Source organism: Carcharodon carcharias, chromosome 5 (assembly GCF_017639515.1).
Source record: "Carcharodon carcharias isolate sCarCar2 chromosome 5, sCarCar2.pri, whole genome shotgun sequence".
Classification (NCBI taxonomy): domain Eukaryota; kingdom Metazoa; phylum Chordata; class Chondrichthyes; order Lamniformes; family Lamnidae; genus Carcharodon; species Carcharodon carcharias.
Genome location: NC_054471.1, coordinates 46,211,171 through 46,234,196, shown reverse-complemented (window position 1 = coordinate 46,234,196; position 23,026 = coordinate 46,211,171). Strand labels below are relative to the sequence as shown.

General features: G+C 46.4%; 1 protein-coding gene across 1 annotated transcript in view; it reads left to right on the top strand.

The window, feature by feature from the left end:
• The window catches only part of LOC121277706 (coiled-coil domain-containing protein 162-like), a 111,274-nt gene that overhangs the window by 65,161 nt on the left and 23,087 nt on the right, over positions 1 to 23,026 (top strand). Inside the window, exons 15-17 of the mRNA XM_041187342.1 lie at positions 6,212 to 6,346; positions 8,672 to 8,824; positions 9,865 to 10,074. Coding sequence (XP_041043276.1) covers positions 6,212 to 6,346; positions 8,672 to 8,824; positions 9,865 to 10,074 — 498 coding nt within the window. The remainder of the gene's footprint in view (positions 1 to 6,211; positions 6,347 to 8,671; positions 8,825 to 9,864; positions 10,075 to 23,026) is intronic.

Below are 23,026 nucleotides of genomic sequence, written 5' to 3'. Positions count from 1 at the left end.
TATTTACCACATTCTCCATGAGGGACGTACACCGCATGGACTTGGAGGGCATCCAATGCCGGTCTGATTGAAGGTTATCGCTGCACTGAATTTTTTTGCCTGCAGATCCTTCCAGGGTTCCACTAGGGACCTTTGTGGAATCTCACAATCAGTGAAGTACAAATGCATAAGAGCATGACCAATGCCCTTTTTAAAAAAAGCTCACCATTAGGTGCAGTTTCGCATGGATGAAGCAAACCAGGCTGCCAGAGCTGTGGGCTTTGCTCTTATCTCAGGCTATCCATAAGTTCAGGACACTGTCAACTGCACACAAGTAGCCTTGACAGCTCCCTGGCAGCAGCCTGTGAGATTCAATAATAAAAAAAATTTCACTCTCTGAATGTCGAGCTAATTTGTGATCACAGAAAATAGATCCAGCATGTTTGTGTTAGACATCCAGGGAGCTTACATGACATGGACATTTTGAGTCACTCCCAACTGCCAGAAATATTTAATATTTAACTGCCAGTGCTTAGAGGGTTGGCTCCTTGGTAATACGGGTATCCCAAGAAAACCTGGCTAATGATACTTGTTCATTGTCCACAGAGTGCATCTGAGGAGAGATACTATGCTGCACATTCAGACTCAAGGTCCTTAATAGAGCAGACTATTGGCCTTTTAAAGATGTTTGGACTGATCAGATGGGGCTCCCCAATATTTGCCAAAGAGGATGTCCTGCAGCATTGTTGTTTGCTGCGCCCTGCACAACCATGTGCTGCAAAGTGGTTTTTTTTGGCCATAGAGAGACATGGAGGAGTTAGACATCTCCTTGGATGAGAAGGATGTTAAAGTAGATGAATTTGGAGAGGGCAAGGATTCTGATGAGCCACATGAGAATGCCATTGTATGGGCACGGCACAGAAGACATGCCCATGACAACCTCATAGCTACAAGATTCCAGGAGGAATAAGGTGAAGACAAGTTGTTACAAGTGCAGTTCTCTTCATACTCTGATGCAGGGTACACTACACCTTCATTGCCATCTTCAACATGTCACGAAAAGTCAACAATCTCACAATGATCACTGAGGAAGCATAAGTCACTTTCAACCCTAACGATGGGGTCATCCTTGGAAGGTGCAGTGGCCACTGTGGAATGTGCTTTGCACTACACAAGCATACATCCTCAAGCCACTGCACACAATGCAGTCCTTTCAACCATGGTGCCATGGCATCCTTCAAGAGGTTGAAATGCTATTGGACATACAGATGCATTCAGGCAGCAGCTTAGCAAGGCAACTCTAAGAGGAAAAGCATTTGTTAATGATTTGTCAGATCTGAAGAAGAGTCATGCGGACTCAAAATGTTAACCCTGTTTCTCTCTCCACAGATGCAGTCAGACCTGCTGTGTTTTCCAGCATTTTCTGTTTTTATGTCAATAATTAGAACTGGACCATCTCAAGAAGGAGCTACATCTGGACTGCACCATCTCTCCACCATCTCTCCAAACACCGGCTCTGCAACATGATTAATGCAGCGGCCACATCTCGATACTGAGCCCCAAGATGCCATCGGACATCAGGATGCAGTGATCAGTAACACAACAGCATGCACCAAAAGCTAGAAGTTCAGTTAGGATTGTCCTCACAGAGAGTAGTTCAGCAGGACATCATTGACAAGCACTCATAACCCTAAATTCATCAGAAACATGCCAAGCTTACGTCCTGCATTGTTTTGGCATTCGGGAGGTATGTGGCCCAGACAGTTTTAATACAGCTGTCAGTGATAACTTAATCCTTTCATCAGGAGATGTGCTGGAACAATGCCTTCACTCCATGACAGTCCTAGACATTGTGCATCTCACAAAGGCCAATCATTTGTAAGAGCCCGAAGTCAATGAGCGCACAGTGATGCTATGATTTACATATCAATTTACATTCCGTGACCACCATGGGATTCCTTGAAGCATCGCTAGGCAACCATTCAGGAGCAAATTATGATCATCAGAGTTCATCAGGATGAGCACACACCTCTGACATCACACACCCCTAATCACACACCTCTGACATCACACACCTTTGACATCACACACTCATTCCCCTCTCGCAGATGTTTCAACTTCCATTGCTCAGCATCATACATGGGGAGAGTGGGGAATATTGGCATTAAAGGAATAATGTTCAGCCTTAAAAGCAGCAAAGGAATTACGCTGCATGAAGGCATGAAAGGCAGTGGTGCTCAATGATTTTTTTCTTCATTCTTCCGTGGGATGTTGGTGTCGATGGCAATGCCAGCATTTGTTGTCTATCCCTAATTGGCCTTGGACTGAACATTTCGGAGAACAATTAAGAGTCAGCCATTTTGCCATGGTCTGGAGTCACATGTAGGCCAGATCAGGTAATGGTGGCAGATTTCCTTCCCTAAAGGGCATTAGTGAACCAGATGGGTTTTTACAACAATCGATGGTTGTTCTCATGGCCACTATTACTGAGATTAGCTTTATATACCAGATTTATTAATTGAATTTAATTTCCACCAGCTGCCCTGGTGGGATTTGAACCTGTGACCCAGAGTATTAAGCAGCACAAAGCAGCACGCTTATTTGGCACCCCTTCCACAAACATTCACTCCCTCCAGCACTGATGAACAGTGGCAACAGTGTGAACCATCTACAAGATGTTCTGCAGGAACTCACCAAACCTCCTTTGGCAGCACCTTCCAAATCCATGACCGCTACCATCTAGAGGGACAAGGACAGCAGACACATGGGAGCACCACCACCTGGAAGTTCCCCTCCAAGCCACTCACCATCCTGACTTGGAAATATATCGCCGTTCCTTCACTGTCACTGGGTCAAAATCCTGGAACTCCCTCCTTAACAGCACTGTGGGTGTACCTACGGACCAGGGACTGCAGCGGTTCAAGGAGGCAGCTCACCATCACCTTCTCAGGGGCAATTAGGGATGGACAATGAATGCTGGCCTGGTCAGCGATCCCACATCCTGTAAATGAATTTTTAAAAATTAGCCTGGGCCTGTGGATTACTAGTCCAATATCATTACCACTACACCACCATCTCCTCCAAATGAATGCTACTTTAACCAAAACCTCACAATAATAAAATAAAGGCCATTGCAAAATGTGCTTGGGTGAAAAGGCTCCAATGTTGGTTGCAACAAAAACTTATTATATCCACATACTAGAGATTTCAGTGCGATAGCATCAGAATAATCACTAACCTTGATAAACAATTCTCAGGAGGCCACATAATGTCTACCTAAAATGCAAGGATTACACGTGTATTTTCCATGCTTCCTTTTGATACAGAAAGTTCCTTTGTTCATGTCGCTGATGTGGAACTAAAGGCAAATGTGATGAGATTGAGTGAGACTAAATAAAATGAAGGAATAAGATGGGAGAAAATTGGGGTGTGGGAGGCTTCATTTTGTATACGAATGAATTTGCGGGGCCTTGCATCACATCAATTAGCCATTCAGTACCTGAGACCTGGAGAGGGTTAAAAATGATATACATTTACAATAGCGCAGATTATGTGCAGTGAACGAACACCTCTGCCACTATTGTGTATTCAAAGCTTCTTAATTTTCCTAACTCTCCCACTACGCCTAGATGCAGCACCCACATCCACTGCAGAGGTGGAGGCAGCCTCCTTACTGCAATGTCCTGTTGTCTGAGGTGATTTTGGCAGACATCCTCTGGAGGCCCGAGACCTGGATGGCCCCTGCTTGCTAAGGGTCTCCTGCTCCAGGGCAGGTGCACCCTCCTCAGCCTGACCTGCTGGAGTTGATGGACTCACAGGCAGAGAGGACTTGGAGTGGTCAGACACTCAATGGCAGAGAGGGTTGGAGTGGTCGGACACCCTTGGAGTGTCCTGGGTGGATGCTCCTGGGGTGTCTGGCAGGTGGCAGGTGCTCCTCCTCCTTTTGGGTGCCCTGCTCCTTGAGGAGTTCCACTGCTGGAACACATCCATGGCTGGAACGATGGTGTGCAGGTCCAAGTGCAAATCCAACAGAAACTGCTGGACAAGGGTCTCCAAGGTCTCCAGCCACCACTCTTCCCATGGTGACTCATGCTCACATGCTGGAGCCACAGCTTCAGACAGAACATGATGGACTCCTCCATCCTTCATTCCAGTCTGGTGACGGCCTCTGACAACTCTGCCTGATGTTCACCTGCTGGCCTTTGCATCTCCAGCATTTCTCTCAGGGCCGATTCCAGAGGCTCGTCATCAGACTTGGACTCAGCAGGAACCTGGTCTCCAGCAGTACACCGACTGTCAGAGATCTCGGCTGTCACTGCTTCTGCCTGTTGTGGACATCTGGTGAGGTGATCACCAGATTGTGAACCCAGTCCTACTCTAGAACCAGGTCCCACCAAGATACATGTATCTGCGCTGGTGGAGGGTGCAGGTGATGCAGTGACGGGACTTCATCAGATGCTTCCTCACCCTCATCATTTGAGGTGTTCTGGGGGCTGGGGCTGAGGCACTAGCTCCTCCTCCATCTTTTCTTGCTGGTGGCTGGAATAGAGAGGAGATAATTAGTGATTGACTAGGCAAACACCTACACTATAGGTTACTGACAGTCATTGTCTGCATGTTGTCAACATATACTGAACGAAACCTCGCAAGCTTGTTGGAGATGCCGACCTCGCCTTCCACACAGGAACAATCTCTGTCCACACCAGCCAGCTCTACAGCCCGCTCTTCATGGGACGAGAGTGCCTTCAGCTCTGGGACACCCCTTCCGGTCTTGACTCTCCCACAGATTATGGGTGATCTTGTCCTGCATAAAGACAGATGGATTGACATTGACCAGTATGGAAGGAAGAGCATTTTAGAAGAATGAATGCCTGTTGTGTGCGTGCGGAGCCCCCAGTAAGGGATTAAGATGCCGTTTGTACAAAATCTAGCTTGAGTTGGTAAGCTTAAAGTGGCTGGCAGACATATAGTGCTGATATCCCATCTACTAGTAGTGTGTGACATCCCTGTGGACTCTAACCCTTAGACTGCCTAATGCCCTTATGAGAGTGTGAGTTTGGAGTGAGTAGAAGTTTCACTTACCCTGGCGAGGCGCATCAGATCATCCCTTTGCTTCCTGCAGAGCGGTCCTTTTATCTTTCCCACAGGCACTAGCCTCCCTCGTGACCTCCTCGCAGGCCGGCATGATCAGGTGGGCGGGCCTCCTGCACCCCATCCCTCGGAAGGAGGACCTCCCACCTTTCCTGAACAGCCCGGGGGAAAATCCCCAGGGAGGCCTCGCTGAGCCGTGGGGCAGAGGGTTTCATTCATTAGGTCGGCATTGCAGTGTATACCTTCAGCATACACCTGGCCTGAGGTGAGGGAATTTGTACACAGGTTCCATTTAAACATGGCGCTAGGACCTAAGACCTCACGAGGTAAGGGTGGGGCCGATTAATCGCCGCTTGCCCTGCCACAAGATTCGACAAGCTCCTCTCTGATGCATAATTAATGAGCTGGAAAGCGGAAAATTGGGAGTGAAAATCCGCCCGGCCATTCAGCGGGAATCAGGCCAATTTTTTTGCCTGCCACTGCACTTAGTGGAAAGATTTGCCCATTGTCTGGCGTTGCACTTTTCCATTCTGTATCAATTAAAAGAAGTTCCAAGCAAATGTTCCAGAGAGTTTATGGGGGAGTACTTCATTTTTAACTTTGTTACAGTCAATGTCCTTTACAGATCAATCGAATTTTACAGTCACACAATTGGGAGATTTTTCGGCACTTTGGTGAGTGAGATGGAATTGTTGTCGCTTTTCCAGACTTAAAATGATGGGGTGGAATGGGTGGAACTGTGGGTGGGGAAGAAAGAGTATGCTTACACGAAAATATCCATGCTGTTTGTTATATATGTGCACGATTTACATTTTGCCACCTGGAGTGTTTTCATTTTATAGGCTGCCAGTTTGGTCCTTTCACTAGAGAAGTGAATGGACAGAGGATAGCCTGGGTGGTTCCATTCTAATATCACGGGGACACTGAAGTTGCAGATGACAGTTATGAGTCCTGCCTTAAAATGAGAGGAGAATGGGCGCTGTGGTGGGGTGAGAGTAAAATCTTATCTCTGTGATGTTGCTGAAATGGAACCTGTTTGGGGAACAGCAAAAAGGGGCTGGAGACCTCTTTGGAGAACAGAGTGAAAAATGGAACAATTCTTCTACAGTGTAAGACCAATCCTTTCCTTTTGCTTTCCCAGCAAGATCAGCTGCAGTCTTTACGGGAAGAAAACAGTGAACTGCAGAGGTTGGTGTGTAAGCTGAAAACTCTGAGCTGCTGGAGACAAACTGTAAAGCAGAAGCAATTCCAAAGATCCTGCACTGCCTTGGAGCAGGTGAGAGACGATGCATAGGCAGAGCACAATCTGTATAAACCTAGAAGGAACCTTGACAACAACCAGCACGTAATAAAGGATGGTGATGGTCTGACACATATAAGGAACATAATTTTGCTCCGAGCATTTCATTAATCTTCAGTCACCTGCAAGTGGCCATGCAAAACCTGAAGACTCCTTTACTGAATATGCTTTGTAACTTTTTTAAAAGTGACTATATTTGTTGTTTGTGATCTGGAATGTGCTGCCTGAAAGATTAGTGGAAGCAAATTCAAAAAGAAAATAATTGCAGGGGCCATTGGGACAGAGCAGGGGAGTGGCACTAATTGGATAACTCTTTCAAAGAGCTAGCACAGGCAGGATGGGATGAATAACCTCCTTCCAGATCACACACAACAAATATAGTCACTTTAAAAAGTTACAAAGCACATTCAGTAAAAGAGTTTTCAGGTTTTGCATGGCTACTTGCAGGTGACTGAAGATTAATGAAATGCTAGGAGCAATATTATAAAGCATCACTATGCTTTATTAGGTGCTGTGCTATATTATTCTATGATTTAAGGAGTTTTATTTCTATTGATTTTGATTACAACATGTGGATAATAACTTTTAAGTCCTCATAGACCATTTTAATTAGGTGTGTAATGATATGAATCTAATCTCGCCTGCATTTATATCTTAGGGTTTAATTTTACCTTCCCCCACTGGTGGGTTTGCAGGTGGAGAACCTGTAAAATTCCTAGGACGGCCTTCCAATTGGCCGCCTGCCTGCTCCAAGCTCTCCGCAATTTTACAGCGAGACAGGCGAGGCTTAGGCCACCCCGCCCTTGCCCCAGTTGAAGCCCTTGAGGGCCATTTCCCACCCAACCTCAATTTTCAGGCTGGTGGGAGTTCAGGAGCGGGGGTGGGTGGCCCATTAAGTGACCCAGCTCGGGCCTCGGGGTGGAGGGGTGCGCATCCACCAACAACCTCCTTTCAACAGGCTCTTTTCGACATCAGGCACCACCCCACGCCCCCCATGAGGTGCGCCCTCACAGATGCTCCCTTACCCCTGGCCTCTCTACCAACACCCCGACTCCCTTTGCCCAACCCCTTCCTGGCACCCCCACTCCCCTCACCTCCCAAGCCTCACCTCCCCTTCCCGCCTTGCGACCCCCCCACACTTATCTAGCCTGGGACTTAAGAGTCTGGGGACTGCTTTTAGTCCCAGTCCTGTCCTGTCCACTTAAGCTTCTGGTACTGCTGGAATTAGCCAGCCAATCAGACTGAGGGGCGGAAGTCCCACCCCCAGCCAATTAAAGCTCTTTGGAATGCTAAATGGCTGCAGGACAGCCGTATCAGCGAGGGTGCGTTCTCCACTGACTCTTCAGCTGGTAGGCCGAGAAACACGGCCATCTGAAAAATCCTGTCCTTAGAGTCATAGAGACATTGCAGCAGAGAAGGAGCCCATTAAGTCTTCGCTGGCCTTTTTAATAGAAGATTTGTTTTTCAAAGCACTCATCAGGATGTAGCGTGTGTCCTTGTTACAATCACTCAACAGCATGTGAACTGATGGGTGAGGTAATGTTTTCTAAAAATAAACATTGAAAGCAAAGTTCATCTTTGGAGAGCGCATACATGTGCATATATTTAGCTGTTGAGCTGTGCTGCGCTTGAGAGCATTTGAAAGGTAACTTGGGCTCCGGTGAGAACCCCTTCATAAGAGATTGCACTTTGACTTTGATCGCGTGCATACTTCACCAAGTGGCCAGCTCAAGCCTGCCATAGGCTTGATCTGTGATTAGAGCTCTGCCAATTTTATATTTTTGCAGCTTTAGGGGCAAGTGGGGTAAGTTTCACCCCCATTCAGCGAGACTGTCTGGGGTCACGCCTCCAACATTCAAATGACTTCAAAGCTCCCTAGGTTAAGCTGCATGAGGAAATGCACCTCCATGGCAGATGGGAAGTTAACCATATAAAGAGTTGCTCCCTGATTCTGTGGAAGCAGTTTATTTTTTTCTTTTTCCTCAAGACCTTGGACCTGGCCCCCTGATTGGCCACTGAATCGAAAATTAATCCAAGTGAGGAGAGGGAGATCAAACAAGGAATGAGAAAAGTGGGCAAGAATTGGGCAATAAATTAAAAAATTCCTGTTTCTCATCACTGTAAACCCACAAACGTTTAAGCTTTTTGCTCACCTGTCACCTAGAAAAGAAGACATTTGAACAGCTAAAGTGCTTCTCTCTTCCTCCTTTTAAAACAACTATTTCTAAAAAAAACAAATGATAGCCATTAGAGGGAATTGGTTTCTTGTTTTAAGACCCTTTAACCTCTATGTATCAACAGGAAGTCATTAAAGTCAAGAAGGATTATCTCAAAATTAAAATGGTGGCGGAGGAAGAGGTGGTTTTACTGCGTCAGCAGCTCACAGCTCTGAGGAAAGCTCTGAGAAGATCCCAGTCCGAGAATGAGAAAATGAAGAAAGAGCTGGAGAGAGAGGTACTCACAGAATCTCCATCCTCCAGTCATTACAAATCTCCCAGCATCTAAAAAACAACCACCATTCTACATCACATACAACTCAGTACCCCAGACTGCCTACCATCCCTACCAGTTACCGCTACATCAAACAATCCATCGCCATTGCTAATAATGAACTGAATGCTGCAGTGGGTCAGGATATTGCTGGTGAGATGAAAGCCTTTGCCAGCGGCAGAGTAAAGGCAGACCTTGATATATGCAATTTGGCCGCCATGTTTTCTTACATTACAGCAGTGGGTACACTTCAAAAAGTACTTAATTGGCTGTAAAGTACTTTGGGAGATTTGTGAAAGGCACTTTACAAATGAAAATCCTTTCCTTTATATAAGTTGCATGTGAGGGTGACAAAACATTACAAGTATCTGAACAGACAAATTAAAAGCAGGAGTAGGCCACTCGGCCCCTTGAGCCTGCTCCACCATTCAATAAGATCGTGGCTGATCTGATTGTAACTTCAGTCCCATGTTCCCACCTACCCCGATAACCTTTCACCCTCTTGCTTATCAAGAATCTATCAACCTCTGCCTCAAAAATATTCAAGGACTCTACTTCAAATGTCTTTTGAGGATGAGAGTTCCAAAGACTCACGACCCCCTCAGAGAAAAAATTTTCTTCATCTCCGTTTTAAATGGGCGACCCCTTATTCTTAAACAGTGACCGCTAGTTCTAGATTTTTCCACAAGAGGAAACATCGTCTCCACATCCACCCTGTCAAGACCTTTCAGGATCTTATATGTTCTAATCAAGTTGCTTCTTACTTTTCTAAACTCCAGCAGATACAAGCCTAATCTGCCCAACCTTTCATCATAAGATAACCCGCCCATTTCATGTATTAGTCTAGTAAACCTTTTCTGAACTGCTTTCAACGTATTTACATCCTTCCTTAAATAGGGAGGCCAATACCTTAAAGAGTAAATGTCTTGATAAATAGGTAACACCCACAAAGATGTCACTCGCAATGCCATGTGCCTGATGCACTGAGTTTTTATTGACTACAGAAATGGCTGCTGAAGGAGTACGAACACCGGGCTTCTCAAGAGTTGAAGAGCAGACAACAACTGGACAGTATGAAGGCAACCGACATGGAGCGAATGCTAAATGACATGGAGGAGAAGGAGCAGAAGTTCCATGTGCTAAGCAATGAGTTTGAGAGGTCTTCCAAAATGGCTCAAATACATCACCATAAGATCGATAAGGAGATCAAACAGGTGAAATATTGGTGGAAAACGTGCTTCTCCACTCCATTGTGCTTTATAGAAAGTGATACTAGGCCCATATAAAACTGCAATACTAATATGTGTTAGTTTGATATTCTTCTGGAGTGAGTGAAAATGTCCTCCCCCGGGCATTAGAATTGACTGGAAATCGAGAGGTTGGACTGGTGAATTTTTGTGGACCACATGCACTACACTACAGTACATGCAGTCATACTCGAGTCAAATATTAACTTTTTTATGTTGCGAAAAGAAGTATGCTTTGAATGTTCAGTGACTGGCAGAGCATTGGATTCTGAAAGGGCCTAAGTATGATTGTAAAGCACAATTGACATAAGACCTAGCTCTGCTTTCGACCATCTCTCCTAATTCCTCCCTCTCCCTGTCCGTCTGCTTGAAACTCTCTATAAAGTGCCTTGGGGCATTTGAACTGTGCCAGATGCTGTAACAATGCAAGTTATTTTAATAATAATAAACCAGTTCCATTAGGATATTACTATTCTTGTGAGCCAGTGACCAGATCGCATAGCACAATTGGATCGCTGAAAACTTGCACAGCAGTGCTCACCTGTTGTTCTGCTTGAGGCCGGAAATTTCTTTTAAGTATAAGTATTTTCACGTTTAACTTAAAAGGGTTTATGACAATACAGTGCAACTCACTTATAGCAGCAACTTGGGGCTAGCTCAAGGAAACCTCTGTCAGCAGTTGGTCCCATAACCAGGGTTCAGATTTAGCGTGAATATAATACAGGTCTGTCATTAGATGGTACAGATGGAACAGAACAGTTCTGTTGAAGGGTCATGAGGACTCGAAACGTCTACTCTTTTCTTCTCCGCCGATGCTGCCAGATCTGCTGAGTTTTTCCAGGTAATTCTGTTTTTGTTTTGGATTTCCAGCATCCGCAGTTTTTTGTTTTTATCTCTGTGGTTAACAGAGGAGCTTTGGTGACACTAGATTCTCACAATGCCCACTGCTGCAGGTCTTTGTGACCTTAATACACACAATACTTACCATTCATGATGTAACTGGAGATGCTTCAAGTGCTGCTTCCCAGACCAGGTGCATGAAGCAGACTGGGAGGCAGGAGCAAATGTGCAAATGGCCTTTGCAGCATTTTTGTTTTGTTGTTTATTCATTCATGGGATGTGAGTATTGCTCACAAGCTCCTAATTGTCCTTGAGAATTGGTGGTAAGCCACATTCTTAAACCGCTGCAGTCCATGTGATGCATGTCCACTGCATATCCTGTTAGGGAGAGAATTCCATGAGCCAGTGACAATGAAGGAATGATAATACAGTTCCAAGTCAGGATGGTATGTGGCTTGAGAAGATCTTGCAGGAGGTGATGTTCCCAAGTGCCTGCTGCCCTCGTTCTTCTAGGCGGTAGAGGTCACAGGTTTGGAAGATGCTGCCAAAGGAGCCTTGCCGAGTTGCTGCAGTGCCTCTTGCAGATCGTACATGTTGCTGCCACTGTGCATCAGTGTTGGGGGGAGTGAATGTTTAAGATGGTGAATGGGTTGCTAATAAAATGAGCTGCTTTTTGTCCTGGAAGGGGGCGTGCATCTTGAATGTTGTTGGAGCTGCACTCAGCCAGGCAAGTGGAGAGTTATCCATCACGCTCTTGACTTGTGTAAGGTCTAGGTACTGTTTGAACTTAAATTCTAATTTTGTTCATTTGAGACTTTAATCTTTCAGGCAATAGGAGATGATTTAGTGATGTAACTCAGGAAACTTTAATAATTATAAATTAATACTTATCAGAGCAGGGCAGCACTTTACAGGTGTACAACGGTTCTTGCTTCCCGGTTCAGCTTTAGGCATAGGGCGGCACTCAATCTTCTCTCTCTCTCTGGCATCTTCTGGTCTTCTGCTTTCAGCTGACAAGCTGTCTTTAGTTTCAAATTCAGCACGCGTCAGTCAGTGAAAGCTGCTGTTTATTAACTCGTTCCGAGCCACAACCCATAGCGTGATCAGTGATGTAATTGCATTCTGATTGGTGAGGTGAACCAAACGAGGTGAGGCTATTTTCTAATTGGCTTAAGGGGTGCGTGATCAGTCTGTGATTGGTCCTCAAGGGTGATGGTCGATTGATGTCACATCCCACTATCCTCTGATTGGTTTCTTAAAATGCCAATTACCTGTAGGACCATACTCCTCATTAAAGTTTGTTTCTGTCACATTTATGATTTCTTGCTAAGGTAAAGGGTTATATTATGATATCTTCCTTGATCATTTGTTTAGGGTGGGGGAAGTATGTTGTCATGTCCTCATGAATGATACCTTGAGCTCATCGTCTCAAACTTTGTTTAATTGGTGGAGGTTCCTCATTAAATCAGAACTTTTATCAATTACTGTTAGTTTTAGAGGCCATTTGGTAGGTGATGTTTTTCTCTGTGGTTTTGGTAATTGGAATGAGTTACTTTACTTTTAAAACAAAAGATAGAATGGAAAAGTTGTTTTAACCTCAAAACTATGTGGGCTTAATACAGAAGATTACAAAGTACTAATACAAAATATTACAAAACAGGTAGAACTTAAAAGTTATGCAGAGTTTGTATAAAATATAAGTGCATAACAATAATCAGCGTTTAAAATGTGAGGTAGTAAAGTCTCCATATACATTCAGTTAACACTGAAGAGATAAAGGCTAAAAGGATTATACAGTTACAAATCTAGTCACACACTATTACAGATGTCAGCTGTAATACAAAGGCTACAATGAGCCAAATCTAATTGCTTTCTTATAAAACACTACAAATTAAAACTAACTTAATGTTGAACACAGCTGTTGTTATTCTTTCCCACTTCTCTATACAATAAATCCCTCCAAACTTTCCTTTGCTGATAACACCAGGTTTTGATAAGGTTTTTTGATGTGGGGGGGATGTAAGCTTGCCTCTCCAACCTTCAAGGCAGCAAGTCAATGTGGCTCTGTGATATGGGGCAGAATTTTCTCATCAGCGTGCGGATGCCGTCAATGCATAAAATGATGCATGGTGACATCAGGCGAGCGTCTCAACATCACCGTGCGACATCGTGATATTTCGGTGAGCGGGCGCATGATGATCTCCAATGCGCGCCCGTCATTAATTAATGGACCAGTTAAGGCCCTTGAGTCACTAATTGACAGCAATTTTTTGGGGCCTGTGCGATCTTCAGATCATCGCATAGGTGCAACAAGCAGGCGGGTAGGCCACATTTTTATAAACCTCATCCACGGGCGGGATAAGAAGGGTGAGTGGGCTTGCGAAGTGGCCTTTGGTAGACATTTAATGTTTATATTTACTGCTACTTGCCTGGGTGAGCAGGAAAACTTCAAATCTCTTCACAGCTGCTTGGACAGGAATAACATCCTTCGGGTCAGGACTCTGGAGTAAACATCATTCTTGGGGCCTGCAGCTTTCGGGAAGCCTTCCCTTAGCTTGGGAATGGGAGTTGTGCTCTCCACTGGAGGCACCTCCTCTGAGGAGGAAGGGAGGGCTAGAAGGGGGAGGAGGCCAAGAGTCCATATTCAGCTTCCAGAAGAGACACTGTTGGGAGGACAGGCACAGGCACAAGGGGTGCAGGGCCAACAGGAAGTGCAAGGTGGAAGGGGCTGCAGAAGACGCCAATATCCTGCTGCCAGGGCTTACAGGCGGCAAAGCAGCTACCTAAATATGCCTGAGCGCAGTGCCAAAGGAGGCTCCGTCTCTCAAGGGAGACAGTGACCTCCAACTGTCAGATGACAGGCCCTGAGATCTACGCGTTGGTGGGCACCCCATGCCAGTGGCGCTGAAGGTCACGTCCGCCCTCTACTTCTATGTCTCCAGATCTTTCCAGGGCTCCGTGGGTGATCCTTGCGGTGTCTCCCAGTCAGCTGTCCACACTTGTGTCAAGCAGGTGAAAAATGCTCTGTTCATGCGTGCATTGACTTTCATTCACTGCCGCTGGGACGAGGCCAGACAGCCAGAGTGAGCCAGAGGCTTTGCAGTGATTGCTGGCTTCCCCCGCGTCCAGGGTGTAATCAGCTGGACACATGTGGCCATCAAGGTGCCAGCAGGTGAGCCCAGTGCCTTCGTCAACAGGAAGGGCTCTCACTCCATGAACATGCAGAGAGTGTGTGACCATGAGATGCTGATTTTACAAGTCTGTGCAAAGTACCTTGGCAGGCAATCTCTGGCCCGTGGAGGCTTTGATGGCCCTGCCTGGGAGGGAACGGCCAGTGGCATGGCTGGCATCTCCCCAGTCACCTCATCAGACCCCATAGTCACTCGCAGAAGGGCGGAGGAGCTGCTACCCTAATCCAGAGCGCCCTGAGAGGAGCCCACAGAGACGACAGGCAGCTCGTGCACCAACGCAAGGTCGCTTCAGACCTCCCTGCTCACCACTGATGGATGGGCACCGAGCTGGGATACTTGGTGCCCAATCCATGTCCCACACTGGCACTGACCAGCTGAGGTCAATGCCGCTGTGAGGGCTTGCAGGTCCGAGCGCAACCCCAGGAAGCCCTGATTGTTCTCCTGGAGGAGCCTCTCCAAGAGAGTCACCACTCTCTCCATGGAGGAAGCATTGCGCTCAGCCATGAGGGTCATTATATTGCTGATGCTCCGCATGGACTCCTCCATCACGGAGACCATGGCACACATTGCCTCATGTATCTCCGCCAGATCCTCCCGCACACCCTGCTGGACTTCCAGCATCTGCTGCCTCAGGGACAACTCCAGAGGCTCATCATTAACCAACAACTGAGCATGTTCCTGGTTCCCTGCAGTCTTCCAACTGCCGGCACCATGGGCACTCTCTGTCTCCGCCCACACCTCAAGCGAGTGTGAAGTGCCTTCACTGCTGTGCCCTGGGACACTAGCCGACGATCTAATTCCCACTGAGGTGCTAGTATCTGCGCTGGTGCCTGCCTGGCAGAGATGGTGTGACGCTGGTGAGTGGATTTCCTTGGGCCCTCGGGGTGAGAGGTGGGCCCTCTGCCTCCTCCTCCCAGCCCCGCTCCGATGATGCTGAAAGGAAAAACAAGGACATTTGATTAGTTCAGGTCGAGACAACGTCAATGTGTATGCCTGGCCCCCGGATCAATGAGTGCTCATTCTTCCATAATCAATGGGAAACCCATGTGGAAGCTTAAATCACTAAACTTTCAACAGTGGCATGGTTGCAGGGACAAACATGGTGACCTCAGTGCACGGCACTCTTACCCTGGCACCCCAGCCTCACCGCCAATGGTTGACCTTGGCACATGGCGCCTCACCGGCTCCCTCGCCTCCTGCTTGTATCCGGTTATAATGGCCAACTGGGTCTGGCCTCCGCCAGTCCGCATCCGCCCTGTGCCATTGTGTGCTGTCTTCTCCTGAAAAGGAGAGAAGAGCATTGATTAGTCCACCCTGTACCTGGACGGCCATCGCATCCCTGCCACCCCCACCTGCAGCTGCCGCACACACACCAAGAAGCCAGGGCTGATCCCGCTTGCCCACGTGCTGCCTCCATCACATTTGCCACCCACACGGTTTCACCTTGCAAAGCAAGGACGCACAAGTATGTGGAACACCAAGGGCAGTGGATGGATGGGTGTCCCGCCACCTGGAGGTTCCTCTCCCAGCATGTCAGACTTTGACATGTTTCGGAGTTCCAGCACTGTGCCTAGGTGCAGATCCTTGAGGTAGCCCCCAAAAGAGTACAGTGGGTGTCAGTCCACCATATGCAGCAGGGTGTGGAACCCAGCTCAGCACAAGCCTCTCAGGATGAATTAGGCATGGACAGTATCTGCTGGCTGTGAATGATTCAATGCAGTAACTACATTCAGAGCTGATGTGGGGGGGTGGGGAGAGAGAGGGGAGGGCAGGGGGGGATGGTGGTGGGGGGCCAGGGTGGGAAGTCTAACCTCTGTACTCACCCTTCCCGAGGGCAAGAGGTCGTTGAAACGTTTGCAGCACGGAACCCATGTGCGTCGCACCACATCGTGTGAACTCACTATCTCCGCGACCACCTCCCAGGCACGTTTCTTCATTTGGGGGAGCCTCCTCCTCCCGTCCCTGGGAACGAGGATCTCACACCCTGCTGCCGCCTCCTCGAGGAGGGCAGCAAGACACAAGTCTGAAAAGCGAGGGGCACGGTGCGGCACTGACCTGCCCTCCTGCCTGGCCTGTTCACCAGCAATGCTCTGGGGAGCCCTTCTGCTGGTCATGGTTCACAGCCTTTGCAAGGCTGCAGGAGCGCTCTTTAAACAGGCCAACACGTCACCATTGAACCCGACGTCATTGCAGTCCCGCCACTGCCCCCCCCCCCCCCCCCCCCCCCCCCCCCCCCCCCACAACTCCTGCTAACCTTGGGAGCCGCATTTCACATCAGGCGGGCCTTAATTGGCACACACATAAGCCAATCACGTGCGACAATTGGCTCCGCACCTGCTCCCGACCAACCTGCCCAACAGGGAGAAAATTCTCCCCATGGACTTAAGTACAACAGGGGCCTCTTCATCAGTTGTTCGATAATTAACTCACCAGTATGTTACCTCATTGAATCTAAAATCCTGTGGTGCTTTTCTCTGTCAAATGAGACTAAGTAGAGTCACATGATATCAAACAAAAAGTGCTGGAAAAAGTCTGCAGGTCTGACAGCATCTGTGGAGAGAGAAACGTTAAAGTTTCAAATCAATATGATTCTTCTTCAGAGCTAAAGGGAAGTAGAAATGTGGTGAAATATATATTGTTTAAGGGGGGGGTGGGACAGATGAAGCTGGATAGAAGGCCAATGATAGGTGGAGGCAAAGGAGAGATTGCGAAAGATATCATAAACAAAAGGTCAAAGGGGTGTTAATAGTGGTGGTGCTGGCTGAAGGAGGTGCTAGTGGTGACATTAAGAGTAGAAAGGAGAATGTGAAAATTTTAAAATAACAATGAATGTAGAAAAAAGGGGGAATCAGAATGGGGTGGGGATGAAGGAGAGAGTTCATGGTCTGAAGTTGTTGAACTCAATGTTAAGTCCGGAAGGCTGTAAAGTGCCTAAGCAGAAGATGAGGTGCTGTTCCTCCAGTTTGCTTTGAGCTTCACTGGAACATTGGAACTGGAACCCTATCATGGTTCTGGGAGGGAGAGGAAGGTGTGAGGGCAGAGGCGTGGGAGATAGGTCAGACACGGTTGAGGGCCCTGTCAACCACTGTGGGTGGGAAACCGCGGTTAAGGAAGAAGGAAGACATCTCAGTAGCACTGTTTTGGAAAGTGGCATCATCGGAACAGATGAAACAGAGGCGAAGGAACTGAGAAAATGGGATGGAATCCTTACAGGAAGCAGGGTGTGCGGAGCTGTAGTTGAGTTAGCTGTGGGAGTCGGTGGGCTTGTAATGAATATTGGTGGACAGTTTATCACCAGAAATGGAGAAAGCGAGGCCAAGGAAGGGAAGGGAAGTGTCAGAGATGGACCATGTGAAAGTGATGGAGGGTGGAAATTGGAAGCAAAATTGATAAATTTTTCCAGGTCCAGACGAGAGCATGAAGCGGCACCAACACAGTCATTGTTGTACCGAGAAAAGAGTTGTGGGAGGGGGCCTGAGCAGGACTGGAACAAGTAATGTTCCACATACCCCATAAAGAGACAGGCATAACTGGGGTCCATGTGCGTACCCATGGCCACACCTTTTATTTGGAGGAAGTGAGAGGAGTTTAAGGAGAAATTGTTCAACGGGAGAACAAGTTCAGCCAGGTGGAGGAGAGTGTTGGTGGATGAGGATTGTTCAGGCCTCTGTTCAAGGAAGAAGTGGAGAGCCCTCAGACCATCCTGTTGAGGTATGGAGGTGTAGAGTGATTGGACATCCATGGTGCAGAGGAGGTGGTTAAGGCCACGAAACTGGAAACTGTTGATATGATGTAAGGCATCAGAGGAGTTGCAGATGTAGTTGGGAAGAGACTGGACAAGGGGAGAGAGAATGGAGTCAAGATAGGAAGAAATGAGTTCCGTGGGGCAGGAACAGGCTGACATGATCAGTCTGCCGGGACTGTCCTGTTTGTGGGTTTTGGGGAGGAGGTAGAAGCGGGCTGCCCGTGGTTGGGAGACTATAAGGTTGGAAGCTGTGGAGGGAAGATCTTCAGAGGAGATGAGGTCAGTGACAATCCTGGAAACAATGGCTTGATGTTCGGTGGTGGGGTCATGGTCCAGAGGAAGATAGGAAGAAGTTGGTGCTCAACTTCTGCGAGGTAGAGGTCAGTGCACCGGTCAACAACAAGCTTAATAGCTTGTGAATTAGTGATTTGAAAGCAGCGGGCAGGCTGCCCATTTCTGCGCCTGCGTTCCGTAATTTGGGAGACTAGCATACTGACGTTGTATTTCCAACCCGGCATCATCACGCCCCATTTAACATTCGCCCAGGAAGTGGGTGGGGGGGGTGAGGGGGTGGGGGGTGCGTAGTCAGCAGGGCATCTAATAAGTGGTTGTAAAAATCCAGCCCATTGTTCAGCAGGTTTGGAACAGTCTGATAACTCCCTGATAACACGCCGATAACTCCCCGGTACCTCCCCGATAACTCTTCAAATCTGATGATACAGGTGCAACTACTCTGATTTTCCCAGTTAATTTTATTGTACACACATTTTCATAAACTAAGGCCAGAATTTTTAGCTCGACGGGCGGGCACACACCGAGCGTGCCAACGTCAACGTGAAGTCGCGCAATAGTTCAGTAGTCGGGCGCCTGCCAACAATTAAAAGGCCTATTAAGGCCACTAAGTTATCAACTGTCATTAATTTTTCACTGCCCGTTCAACCTAACGGTCAGAGGGCAGGTGAAAAGGCCAAGTGGCCTTTGCATTTTTTTGGAAACCTCATCCACGGGCGGGATGAGGTTTTCAATAGCAAGTGCAAATAAAATGAAAATTTTTTTTTTTTAATTAAAAACATGTCCCTGCTCATGTGACAGAGTCGTGTGGCGGGGGGATCTGCTTTATTACAGTTTTCTGTTTATTAACTTTTTCATCATCTTCTTCACGGAGCTGTCTCAGGGAGGTTATTCAGCGCTCTCTTGCATGCATGCGCAAAGTTTGCGCTAGGCCTGCTTTCCCTCCTTCCCCCTGTCCGCGCAGGCAGCGCTCAGTGCTGCTGCTTGCGTATCACGCTGGGCGGGTCTTAATTGGCCTGCCAGCGTGAAATTGAGGTGCGCTGTCGATTGCAGGCAACAGTCGGCTTCCCAACTTCCCCCGCTGATCCCACACACCAAGGGCAAAACTCTGCCCTCAGTTTTTGGCTCATGATGCATAGCTTACTCCAATCTTTAAAAAATCAGGAAATGAGTTTTATTGTTGGCTTGAATTTGTTAACGTAGACATCAAAAACAGGATTTGAAATTGAGTCTGTGCACAATAGTAGCTGATAGTGCTTTAAAAAAAACAGTCTTGCTTCCGTAATGGGAAAGTGTGTTCTAACCTCGCTCCAGCAATTGAATACATAATCTAGGTTAACACCTCAGGCCAACATTGAGAGTGCTGTGTTATCAAGAGATGCCCTCTCTCAGGTGGGAGTGTTCTGGCAGCATTCAGCCCTCAACCAAAACTTTCCAAACAGATTAATTTATCACTAGGATAAAAGCAAAATACTGCGGATGCTGGAAATCTGAAACAAAAACAAAAGTAGCTGGAAAAACTCAGCAGGCCTGACAGCATCTGCGGAGAGGAACACGGTTAACGTTTCGAGTCCGCATGACTCTTCATCAGAACTAAGGAAATATAGAAATGAAGTGTAATATAAACTGGTTGAGAGAGGTGGGACAGGTAGAGCTGGATAGGGGGCCAGTGATAGGTAAAGGCAAAGAAGAGATTGTCATAGACAAAAGGACAAAGGGATGTTGATGGTGAGGAGTGTGTTAATGGTGACATTAAGAGTAGAAAGCAGGACAAGCAAGTGACAGATAGCCCTAGTGGGGGTGAGGTGGGGGGAACCCAAGATTAGTTTATCATTTGTCTCATTTACTGCTTAGGATCTTCTTGTGCTGAATTTGGCTGCCATGCTTGTCTACCGAACAACAGTGAGTGAACTTCAATAGTAGGCTGTGAAATGGTTTTAGGATCGCCTGAGGATGTGTGCATACAAATTCTTTCCTACTATAGCATGTGCATGGGCAAGTGTAGAGTCAGCTTGAAGGAGGGTAGGTAGTGTGAAAAACCTGCACAAGAAACCTCCTGGATATCAGACTACAATGCTGTGAGATTCATTCACTGGTTCACAGGTAAAAGCTTCTTGTCTGACTGATAACAATCGTTCTCTCCCCTCTCACACCTCTCTATCACAACCTTGATCTCTATTTTGTCAATGTTCCCAACAGCATTGCAGGAGTGTGACGATAGGATAATAATTTTGATAATATTTTTCTGGTTTTTTGTGAAGTAGGTTTATGGGGGTGAGTACAGTTGGGTCTGTCCATGTGATGTGATTACATTTGGAGTCAAATAGACTGCAAGCTTTAAATCATCAAAAGAAGCTGGGTGCTTGACACGCTAATGAGTAAACATGGATGCTGGTTTAGCATGTAAGGTGTGAAGGGAATTTGTATTTTTAGATAAATGAAGGGATTATTGGATTTCAACGTGGTCTTGGTTTACAACCAGCCAGATAAGCAGGGCTAAGGATTGTTTTTATTTCTCCCAAAGGTGTGAAAGTTTTTATATTATGAGGAAGATACAGTTTCAAAGACATATGGAACAATAAATTTTCATATTAAAAAGAGAGAAACATATATAATGCTGAATGAAAGGTTATGTAGAAGAAGACCATATAAATTCTAACAGGAGTGTGTGAGATAGCTTTAATGAAGCCTTCAGTCATTTTGTGCATGAGCCTGCTATATAACGAAACTGAAGTTGGGGAAAAGCCACTGGGAATTCCACTGTCAAGTAGCTATTGTTTTAACTTGCCAGTTCTGTTTAGACCTAAAATCTATTTTGGACTGATGCCTTAAAGGAGGTGTAACTGGGGATGTTAATTAGGAATTTGAGGAGTTATTATAATAGCATGTAATTGTAGTCTTAAGTGTGTGCTTGAAACCTTTTATGTTGTTAATAACCATTTTAATTTAATTTTTTAAACCTCTAAAGGTCCTGGTGGACTTATTACTTCTGAATTCAGTGCACACATCTCATAATAAATACAAATTGCAAAACTGTTGTGATAATAAGTGTGACCAAGTTTCCCTTGTGGGTTTGGTTCACCTGGCACACATCATCTGTCATGTCATAACAGGGAGAGCCTTCACTATGTGGACCGCAGTAGTTCAAGAAGGCAGCTCTCAGGTCAAATCAGGATGGAAGATAACTGCTGTCCTTGCCAGCGATGCCCACATCCCTGAGAATGAATTTTTTTAAAAGATTCCTATGTTGGTCAACGTTCCTCTTACCTTACACAAATGTTTTTACATGTTATTTACAACACAGAAAATTCAATTCAACAGGTCTTTGCCAGCATTTATGCTGAACAGGAGCCTTCTCTCACTTAGTTCCTCACGACCTATCAATATATTCCTCTATTGCTTTCTGTCTTATGGGGGTCAAATGGGAGGACTGCCAGACTAACATGAGCATCCTCCATGAAGCTGCGTCTACCACCCTTGAAGCCCTGCTCCTGAGGAACCAACTCCGATGGATGGGCCATTGCATCTGGATGTCCGAAAACTGCCTCCCTCGACAACTTCTCCTCTCACAGCTCTCTGTTAGCCAACACCCAAAGGACGGCCAAAGGAAAAAGTATAAGGATACACTCAAGGTCACCCTAAAGCACGGAGGCATTAACGCCACTGACTGGGAGGGGAATGCAGCCAATCATTTGGCATGGCACCACTGGTCCATCAAGGTGCAAGCCACATAGAAGCTTCAGTGACTCAACAGTGAGGTGGAATCAACAGTTGCAGAGGAAGGAGAAGGAAGCCAACCCAGGGCTGCAATTTCCACTCTGCGCAACAATGTGCACCCACTGTGGAAGAACATGTGAATCCAGAATTGGGCTGCTCAGTCATCTGAAGCCTCACCAAGCCTGACGGTCATTACCTTCGATTTCGAGGGAGTGTCGTCAATGACGACGACATTTCTTGTTCCTGCTAAATTGACATTCCATATATTATTTTACCTCCCAACATACTAATAGTGTTAAAACAATGGAAACTAGTGATAAGCGATAAGTGTAGGAATTTCCACAGATGGCAACCTCTTGAGAATGAATTTTTTTTTAAAATGTTTCTATAGCTAGTGTTCCCCTAAACACTTTTCCAATTCCACACATCTTCATTGTGTTAAAACCAAGAGTCATCTCCTGCTCTTGTTACACAGCATCTTTAAATAAATAACATCCCAAGTCACTTCATAGGAAGGAGAAAAAAAAAGCTCTATGGATAAAAAGAATAAAGGAATGGACAGCGAAACTTGATGGAAAAAGCAAAGTCTTAGTCTATTTGACCATTCATAGTCTATTGCTCTGAGCAGATGAAAGAATTACCTAATGGAAGCATACATGATGCCAGTAGCTAACAAATTGTCTGCACATTTTCCTGGCTATGTTTCCAAAGTTTTGCCTAAATATCACTATTAGTGAAGATACTCTTTAGGACATGGAAAGAATTATCAATAGTGCGCAGGTAGAAAAGGCCCAGAAGTATAATGGGGAATGTACCAAAAGGTAGGATTAAGAGCACTGAAAGAATGTGGGGGATACACAAGGCTGGAGGAGGTTGCAGAGTTTGAATGATACAGGGCCAAGGCAGGGGTTTGCAGATAAGGATTAGGATTTTAAACTGAATTCACTGAGAAATAGAAAGACAGTGTGACTCAGCAAAATTTGAGGGATAACCTAGTGGAATCTAAGGTGGGAAATGCAGCTGCACTTTTAACAAAGTTGGAGTCTACGATTGCTTTAAGATGGAGGTCGGCAGAGGACATGGGGATTTGAACCTAGAAATGTTGAAAACATGGGTGAAGGTTTCAGTGGCAGTG